This window comes from Takifugu rubripes, chromosome 15, assembly GCF_901000725.2.
Source record: "Takifugu rubripes chromosome 15, fTakRub1.2, whole genome shotgun sequence".
NCBI classification, from domain to species: Eukaryota; Metazoa; Chordata; class Actinopteri; order Tetraodontiformes; family Tetraodontidae; genus Takifugu; species Takifugu rubripes.
The window spans coordinates 15,863,495-15,872,602 of NC_042299.1; the positions used below are offsets into that span (position 1 = coordinate 15,863,495).

A 9,108-nucleotide genomic window follows, 5' to 3' on the forward strand; every position below is an offset into this window, starting at 1 on the left:
TTCAATGAAACGCTGTTGGAAACTTCTGGGAAATTGTCCCTGTTTGAACGGTGAGGAGGACGGTGTGATTTGAATAGACGGTGATTGTATAAATATTTAAAACACCTGATTTGTTCGGTGTGCTGAAAGCCGAACAGGTGGGAGGAGAAAGCGAGACCAGCCTGACAAAACACTGAAAGGTGCCGGGGTGGAATCGGAATCTTCACATCTGTGCTGGACTATAACAGTGTAATAATCCGTTCAGGAGAATCCAGTCAGCTGCCTCCAAACGCCGGGAAGACGCTGCCTTTGACCGCACTGTTTAAAGGACTTTTGGCTTTTTCCGTCCTAATTGCCTCTTTCTTCCGGACTGGTGGGAAAAGCCGACTGTGCACTAACGATGTCAGTGTTCAGCCGGACCTGTTTGAAGACGGCTGTACCTTGAGAAACGGGGTAGTAGTCCTCTCCCGAGATGGCCGATCCGTCTTTAGTGTGAACACGCACCACCGACACCTTTGATGTGTCTCCCACTCGTACAACAGGAATCTTGACAGTCGCCACAGCGCCGGCTTCTCTCGGTTCGCTAACGCTGAACTTGGTTTCGATAAAACGGATGATGGGCTCTGAGGCGCAGGAGGGAAATCAAACAACGTCACTGATGGGATATTGACAGCAGCATAATTACCAGCGCTGATCCATGACCGAGCTCGGATTACTTCCTGCCTCTGCTTGGACTTACTGTCAGCAGTGTCCTTGATTTTCACCAGAGTCTCATTGGGCGCTCCCACCGATCCGCCAAACGGCGACCCACTCCTCGGGGTCCCCAGAACCAACCGCAGCTCCTCTCCCTCCTCGTACAGCGTGTCATCAACCAGTGACAGGATACATGGCTTCTCCGCCTCGCCTGGAGCGCAGAGCGACACGGCGATGACGGGAAGTGTCGCAGAGTTTGAGGTGGCGTTAAAGATGAAAGAAATTCAACAATCAGTCTCAATTTTTCCAGTTTTATTTATAACTCGTCTCTTCTTTGGCTCCTCGTGAGGCTCTGGATGTTGTTTTCACATATTGTGTGTGTGTGTGTGTGTGTGTGTGGGGGGGGTTACTTATGTGAAGCTGTGTCTTTAATTACACTAAAAGTACATCAAAACATGTGCACAGCACGTGCGCGGCTGCTAACCTGGAAGAAAAGTGATGATGGACGCATCCGTGTTGGGCCGTTCGTCAAAGTCGGAGGCCACCTCGGCGGAGCCCTGGCGGCTGTAGCAGCGGACGGTGGATCTGTGTCTGATGTCGCCGCTGCGGTACACGGTGGCTGTGATCTGGCCATCGCTCTCCTCTCCGGAGTACACCGCCTCCCGGAACTGGACCTGCGGCACTGGGGGGGAGGAATGCAAGAGGACCATTGCACACATCGCAATAAAGCGAATAAAAATAGTGGGCGGGCCGAGTGTAAAAGGCTCGTTAGATACACAGCTGCTGGAGATGATTGGTGTGAAACCATAAAAATGTAAAAAAAGAAACAGCGAGAATGACAAACTGTTTTCTAAGAAGCCCGACTTCCAGACGTGACAGAAAAATCCTTTTTTTGTGTGGAAAAGCTTGAAAGTGTGCAGGTTATACGACTGAAGAAGGACCATTAATGTCAGTGAGGCACCAGCACTTACGGTCGGACGCTGAGTCATTGATGAAGACTGTGGCCTTCGCAGGTTCTCCCAGGACGCCGTTCATCGGCATACGGAGCACCAGCTCAAACGCCTCGACTCCCTCCAGCTCTGGCTGCCCCAGGTCGTCCAGGATGGTGACAGCCACGGTCTGCATGCTGACGCCAGGGGCGAAGTCCAGGTTACGACTGATGCCTACGTAGTCGAGACCAGCTGGAGGAAAGAATCCAAAGCAGGATCTTTGAGCACCAGCACACGGCCACGTGTTGGTCGGTGTGGGAGGGGCCTCACCTTCCGCAGAGACGGGCTCAGCTTTGCGAGAACGGACCGTAACGCTACCGCTTTTGGACAGATCGGTTCCTGTCCTCCACACTCTGACCTCCACGTATCCGTCGCTCTCGTCCACGTGGTACTCCACCTCTCCAAAATAAAAGACTGGCGCTGGACAACAAAGAGTGTAAAACTCGCTACTGCTTGTTCACTGTTTCACACCAAATCACATCTTTTGCCCCTCTGCCACCCCCCGCCGGGGCTGTTGTTGAAGCCGGCTGTCCTCGCCACTCACGCATGCACCTGCGGTAACTTTACACCTGTCAGGCGCCACCCGCGACGTGACACAAGTCATTCGTAAAAGCAGCAGCCGGATGCAGAGGTCAAAGAGCGGCGGCCCATTATTCCAAAGTTAAACTGTGGGGCAGCGCGACCCCCCGACCTCTCCCGGCCTTTTAGCCATCTCATTGTTAGCATTCCTCCGACATAAACCAATAAGCACTTTCAACAAGAAAGGACGCCCTGAAAAACAGAGAGATGAAGAAAGAAAGAGAGAGGGAGAGAGAGAAGGGGGGAGAGAGGGGGGAGAGAGGCCCCCTAGACTGCTCAAAGGCTTGTTTGAACTGGTATTGTTTCTCCAGGCAGCCAAGTGGAGGCAGTCCAAAGTGTGTCTGACAGCTTCATCTCTCACAACTCCCACCCCACCTTCCCCTCAAGTCCAAGAAAACTGACAGAATAAAAGTTGCTCTGTCTCCCGCTTTAAAATGCCGCTCCTCTTCCTTCTGTTTTCCTAACACAGCTCCTCGCTTATATTCTGGCATGTACTCCAAAAATAGCATGCAGGCATATTCATGAACTTGTTTTTTTTGGAGTTGTGATCAAACACTTCAGCAGACCAGAAGTCCCCCCCCCCCCAGAATATTCGCTTATATTTGCTTTCATATCTTATTTAAGTTTGTTAACTGGGCCAGAAAAAAAAACACCTAAGAATAGCAGCACACCTGAGGGAATCAGGAAAATTAAGTGCAATTACATTTTTGACTCCACACTCTAAGTGACAGTGAGCTGGAAAACAGGCGCGTCCTGGCTGCTCGTGCACGCCGTCTCTACACTTGTTTCATCCCTCCTACATATTTGGCTTCACCTAACAGAAGCTGCGCTTGTTTGTAGTGCAAATAGCATCTGTTTATTGGCGCTATGGGAGAGACGGGAAAAATGGGAAAAATTAAAGTGGGTGGGAAAACACACAGGCAAGGACGTTTAGTCGAGTACTTTCAGGCGAAGCTTTTGTTTAAAAAAGATCACAAAGACAGAGGAAATGTGGAGCATGCACGTGCACTGGTGAAACAAGAGCGCACGTCTGAATTCACACATGTCCCGGCAGCAGCCAGGGGACAACAAACACTGTCGGAGCCGGAGGACGTGACGAGTGAGGAGTGCAGGCTGCCCCCCCCCCCGGGCTTCCTGCGTGTGAGGTCTGAGCGAGGTGCAGATGCAAATTGCAATAATTAGGAGGTGTGGGCGTCTGGGGAGCGTCGCGTGTCACCGCGCTGCTCAAACACAGTTTACAAGCCATTCTCTCAAAGTTTCCCCCTTTAGTTAAAATGCAGGACAGCGTTTAGTGGAGCTTTTGTTTTCAAAATGGTGATATTGGCATTTTGTGGGCAACCAAAGGCAAAAGGGAGAAAATGAAAGACTCCATTTTCTATTTGCATGCTAATTAAGGTAGAACACTCTACAACAGCGATAATGTTGGGAAGGTGAAGCACTTTAAAGCTAGTGCAGCGTGACCGACGCCTCATATTGAAATGAAGGCGAGCACTTCCTAAACGAGACCCTTTGAGCCAATCTGGGAGGAAAGCGTGGCGGTTCTCCTTGGCAGGACAGCAGAACCTTCACGTGGAGTCGGAGCGTGCAGCCGTGCAGAGAGCGGCGCTCCGGGAGAGACGGCCCCGTCGAGGCTAATCTGATGGAGCTCCAAACCTGCCCACACCCCTGGCGGTTTTTCTTGGCAAAAGTGAGAAGCTGTAGCGCCTGTGTGTGTGTGTGTGTGTGTGTGTGTGTGTGTGTGTGTGTGTGTGTGTGTGTGTGTGTGTGTGTGAGAGAGAGAGAGAGAGAGCAGGGTGACCTGAGGGAAGCAAATGTGCTGCTGGACTTTTCTGAAGGAGAAAAAACTCTCCGATTCCAGACGCTGGCCCCACTCGGAGCGTGTGCTCGCTACATTTCCCAGCGCAGCAGATGCAGGAACACTCGCGTGTTCCACGACGGAGGTTTGGGTTGATCTGTCTGGGTCAGATGACGTTTTCTCCTCCAGGAGGATAAAAATGACACCTCGTCATTTCCCAGCACACATTAGCATCGCTTTGAACTGCACACTTCATCGGGGGCAGATTGACAATTTAGAGACAGAGCGTGTGTCATGTTTCTTGTGCACCAGCCTCCTGGACACGCACACACACACTCAGAGGTGTGTGTGTGTCTAAATGAGTCTTCGGTTGGACGTCATCGCGGATCTACGCAGTTCAGCTGAGAATAGCCTTTTTGTGGTTTATTCAAGAGCTGCGCACGGTTCAGCGGTTGCTCGTTCTCTCTCCTGGTGGGAGATGCTGAGCGGTGGGAACCAGGAGAACCAGGAGAACCAGGAGACCAAACGTAGGAAAAACTATTGCCAAGTGCTGTAGTAGGAAATCAAAGAAATACAAATTTATAAAAATTCCGCTTTGTTTCCTGCACATTTGTTGCCGCTTCTCAGTGGACGTCTGTGCGATGTATTTCCTGTTCTTCTCAAACGTGGCCCCCAACTCAAACTTGAAGCCCCCAACTCCACTCAGAAGGCAGATTTGTCTGCCGTTATAGTTTGTATGTCTTTAGTTTTGTGCCAGACGGGTGGGTGAGCCACAGCACGGAGCAGCAACTGATATAATAACTCATTTATTACAGCCATACTCCTGGGTATGATGGGAGAACAGAATAAAAAACAATCTGTGCTTTTTAATTACAGTCTGTAGAATACGCCTATAATTAAATCCCTCCTTGTGGAGAAACCACGGATGGGAAAAAAGGCCGACAAAAGGCAACATAATTAGGAGAATCAGCAGGAAAACAGAAAAACAAGGTGATCAATAAAATCACCTCATTTGGAACTTTAATACAGACGATTATGTTCAGGCACAAACAAACGAGAGGCGTTACGTATTGCCGATTGTCGCCATGATGGATTTCATATTTTGACCAGTTTGTGCAGAACGTTGTGATTTAAACGAGAGGGGGAACACCTGGGAAAAGAAAAGCTCACAAACACACGAGCTATTGCACATGTGGCGTTCCGGCGGCGAGACGGGTGTAGGACTGTGGTCCCGCTGGACTCCAGCGTGTGTCTGGACTAATTAAGACCCATCTGAACAAGAGTGAGACGGGAGTTTGATTAAATCTGTAGACGGGAACCGTCTCTGTCCGGATACATTATCCTTCACGCCTCAACGGCCTTTTGAGTTTGTAAACATGCTTAATGAAGAGATATTCGCTGCCCTCAAGGCCTAAGGCTCCGCTGCCAGTCGGGCGTGGAGGAGCTCTTAACTCTGTCGCGTCCAGCTTGTTCCGATAAGCGGAACCATGTCTGCGCTCAGGCTTACCGTCGTCCATGTCTTCCAAGATCCGGACTCTGGTGGAGGGGTAGTGCTTTCCCAGACGGCCCCCGACGGGCAGGGACAGGCTGACGTTGAAGCTCTCTTCTCCTTCATACAGGGAGTCGTCGATGATCATCACGCGGCACCGCTTCTCCCGCTCGCCCTTGTCGAAGCGGAGGATGCTGCTGTGCTCCTCCGGGCGGGAGATGTAGTCGGAATAGGACAGGACGGTGGTGGGAACCGTCCCCACGGCAGAACCTTCACGGCAGAAGGCAAAAACAGCACGACAGTTAAACTGGACTCATACGTGATTTTGGTTAAACTCTGCTACACGAAGGCAAATGAAAGATAAAAGCTGCCGACACGGCCGTTAAGGTGTGTGGAAACTGACCTTTACTCAAGGCCGGGTCAGCCCGAGTCAGCAGGTTCCTGTTTATATGGTGGCCCAGTTCAGGCCAACAGGTCTGTGCAAATCAAACCAGTGGTGCAGCCAGTTCAGCCTCCTGGCATTTACCAGGGACGCCTTCATTAGGCTGTCGCTGCAGTTTGGGCTGAATCTATTGGCATTTAAAATCACAGTGTGTGTGTGTGTGGGTGTGTGTGTGGGTGTGTGTGTGTGAGCCAGTATTTAAATATTCTGGGAAAGAGATCACTGATTGCTGCAGACATCGCTCAGGCTGTGACAACAACAGAAAATCCTGCATCTTGTGGTTTTAGCTTGAGCTCTTTTGTGCAAAATACCGAGAAAAATGCAAAGATGAATTGAAGAATGATGGACTGTGCTGATATTCCAAAGGTTTAATCCGGGGAATTCTCCTGTCAAAGCTAACTTTAACACCTGCTGAAAGCTTCTGCAGCATTTGGAACAATATGGCTGACGAGCTGTCTGCAGGATTGTGTCCTTGCATCCGTATCAATAAAACTCATATTTCCATGATTTATCAACGTTTTTTAAAGGTTTTAAACTTCATTTGCATCTGAAGTCACAGAAAAACTCCAACGCTTCCATCTGAGATGATAAAAACTGCTCATTTTCTCTCATGACAGGTTATTATGTTGAGCCTTTCAGCGTAATCTTTACAGATTCACTCAACATTGAAGGAACTGGACTGATCAGAGGGTCGTTGTGGAGGCAGCTCGTTAATTCAGAGCTAAACTCACACTGAGCATCTGCTGCCGCTTCAATGTAAATAATGTAATGTACAGGTCGCGCTCGGTTACTACTGAAGGCCAAAGGCGTCACGTGTGCAGGTGTCGCCGCGAATAGAAAACATTCGGTGCTCAGTCAGATCCAAATGTAATTTTATGCTATCAATGCCTTCAAGGACATTTTCGCCCAACCAGAAAATGAAAGAAAATATCTTCCCGAAGACAACAAATGTGGCGAATACGTATTCCCTGAGTTGTGCTCCCGTCTGACAGGGGCGGAGGCGGGCTGAGGGTAACGGTGTGAGATGAGCTGCCCCTACCCTGCTGCGTGGAGCAGACCACCATCAGCTCCTGGCTGATGTCTCCGCTGCGGTGCACCGGGATGAAAAGCTCTCCCACATCTTCCTCCGCCAACTGGATCTGCTCGGGGAAGAACACCGTTGACTCTGGAGGCAGCGGATGGAGTGAGGGAGAGAGAGAAAAGGCTAATGATATGTGTAACAATCTGCAGGAATCCACACTTCATCACGCCACCGAGGACGGATGCAGCCTTTTGTTCCGGCGCGCTGCTTCTTTCCCAGTCTAGTCTATTGAAGTCGTGGTCCTGCCGTGTGCTTATTCATATTCAAAAATAACTTGGCAACACAGTTTGATGCAACCAGAGGTGCTCTTCAAAGCCACCCCTCCGGAAGTTTTCCTCGCCGCCCGGTGTGTCGTGCTCAATTACACATGCGAGTCTCTCGGAGCGAATCAGTTGGCAGTTTTACATTTTGACTCCTCTTTACACGGCGGGGTCAGTGGGAGCATCCCTCCTTTTTTCCTCCCTCGCTCTTCGCTGCATCTGAGAGAAGCTGATTGAGAGAAAGCCCGGCGCCATGAAGGCATCGCTTATCAAAGCGGAGAGGCCCCTGCCATTACTGAAACAATGCCGGAGCTGTTTTCCACGGACGCAGCGGGACCAATAAACATACTAACGGAGTGGTCCGAGCGAGCGCTCGTCCCAGCTCCTCTTTTTTCGACACTTTGTTCCCGACTCCTTTGCTCTTTCCTGGCACGAACGGGATGAGACACGATGGAGATCGGAGCAACGAGAAATTGCTCCAGCTTGAAAATGGAGCCAACAAGTAGATCTGGACGTTGACTGGACGCCGGTGATAAAAAGGCCGCCACCACCTGTGATTACTCACTGGGATGAAGTCAGCAACGGGACTCAATCTGCCACTGAGTTTTTTCCCTCCTCTTCCCTCCTCTTCCCTCTCTTCCAGCTCTCCTTTAGGTCAATGCTCACAATCTGTTGCCCCTCAGGGGGCGCTGAGGGTCAGGATCTTCACAAACACCTCCCCACGCCCTGATTTTCCCTTCTCCCAGACTTTATCTGCGTTTGACCTGCACTCCTCTAAAGGCAAAAGAGCATTTTTCTCAGCACAAGTGGGTCAAGCAAGTCATTTTAAAACATTCATGGGTGGAAAAGAGGAGTGTTGGAATAGCACACACTTCCACCTGCTTTTTGCGGTTTCTTCTCAGGATGGATTTAGCATATTTGTTGCCTTTTATGTTTATGCCCAACACGTCTCCATTATTGATCATTCCATAAATATTCCACAGCAGTTACACCGACGGATGTCTGCGTCTCCCACCAGCCAGTGAAAACAGTCCTGCCAATCAGCAAAGTGCTCAAAATGTGACTAGAAAAGAAAGAAAGAAAGTAAAAAACGGCTTTGGAAACCTGCAGTTAGCGGCGGCGTGTAGCAGCCAGATGCAACAGTCTCTTGGTTAATGGGCTCTACATTACTCAAGAGGGTTTACATCCTAGCAAAGCTCTTACAATTACACGGCTGCAGCTGTGGTCCTGCGGTTTCTGTGGGGGTGGGAACAAAACAAAAATAAAAGCTCCAAAACAGAAGGCAGTTATTTAACGGAACGAGCTCCGTGAAGGTTCCGAATGCCGAGCGCTCTGTCGAAGGCGTTACCAGCGACAACAAGCCGGCGAGACACCGCTGTCATCTTTTGTCAGCGCCGTGAGCCCCGCGCATGGATTATGTACGAAGTCGAGTCGAGCACATCTGAAAAGCAGTGGTGCAGCAGTGGAAGCAGCATCGCAGCAAAACCCTCGTCATTAGTTAAAGCGGCACCAGCTCAATAATAATGGTAATAAACTGCTAGAAAGGCTTTCTTAAAGGGACCCTATTAAAAAACAAGTGTGTCAAACACCACATAGATTAGAGCTGCCAGTTCAGCTGATGTGCCCCCCCCCCCCCAGAAGTTTCTGGCTAACGCCACAAAACAAAGCACAACAGAGTGGAGAGTGGTGGGTATCTGTCACATTAGACTCTCTTTGGAGACCACAGCAAGCGGAACAGCCCCTGCCCTCCACCCACAAAGAATAATTAACTCACAGGGGAGGAGAGATGGAGGAGAGGGGG

At 50.1% G+C, this 9,108-nt stretch overlaps 1 protein-coding gene across 2 annotated transcripts in view; it reads right to left on the reverse strand.

Annotated features, from left to right (window-relative positions):
• Window positions 1-7,548, reverse strand: part of LOC101076748 (FRAS1-related extracellular matrix protein 2-like) — a 17,468-nt gene extending 9,920 nt beyond the window's left edge. For both annotated transcript variants that reach the window (XM_029848880.1, XM_029848879.1), the window contains exons 1-7: window positions 7,006-7,548; window positions 5,543-5,794; window positions 1,932-2,081; window positions 1,644-1,853; window positions 1,157-1,354; window positions 719-883; window positions 420-602 (exon numbers count right to left, since the gene is read on the reverse strand). In XM_029848880.1, the coding sequence (XP_029704740.1) occupies window positions 420-602; window positions 719-883; window positions 1,157-1,354; window positions 1,644-1,853; window positions 1,932-2,081; window positions 5,543-5,794; window positions 7,006-7,030 (1,183 nt within the window). In that variant the 5' untranslated portion in view covers window positions 7,031-7,548. The remainder of the gene's footprint in view (window positions 1-419; window positions 603-718; window positions 884-1,156; window positions 1,355-1,643; window positions 1,854-1,931; window positions 2,082-5,542; window positions 5,795-7,005) is intronic.
• Between the last annotated feature and the right edge of the window lie 1,560 nt (window positions 7,549-9,108).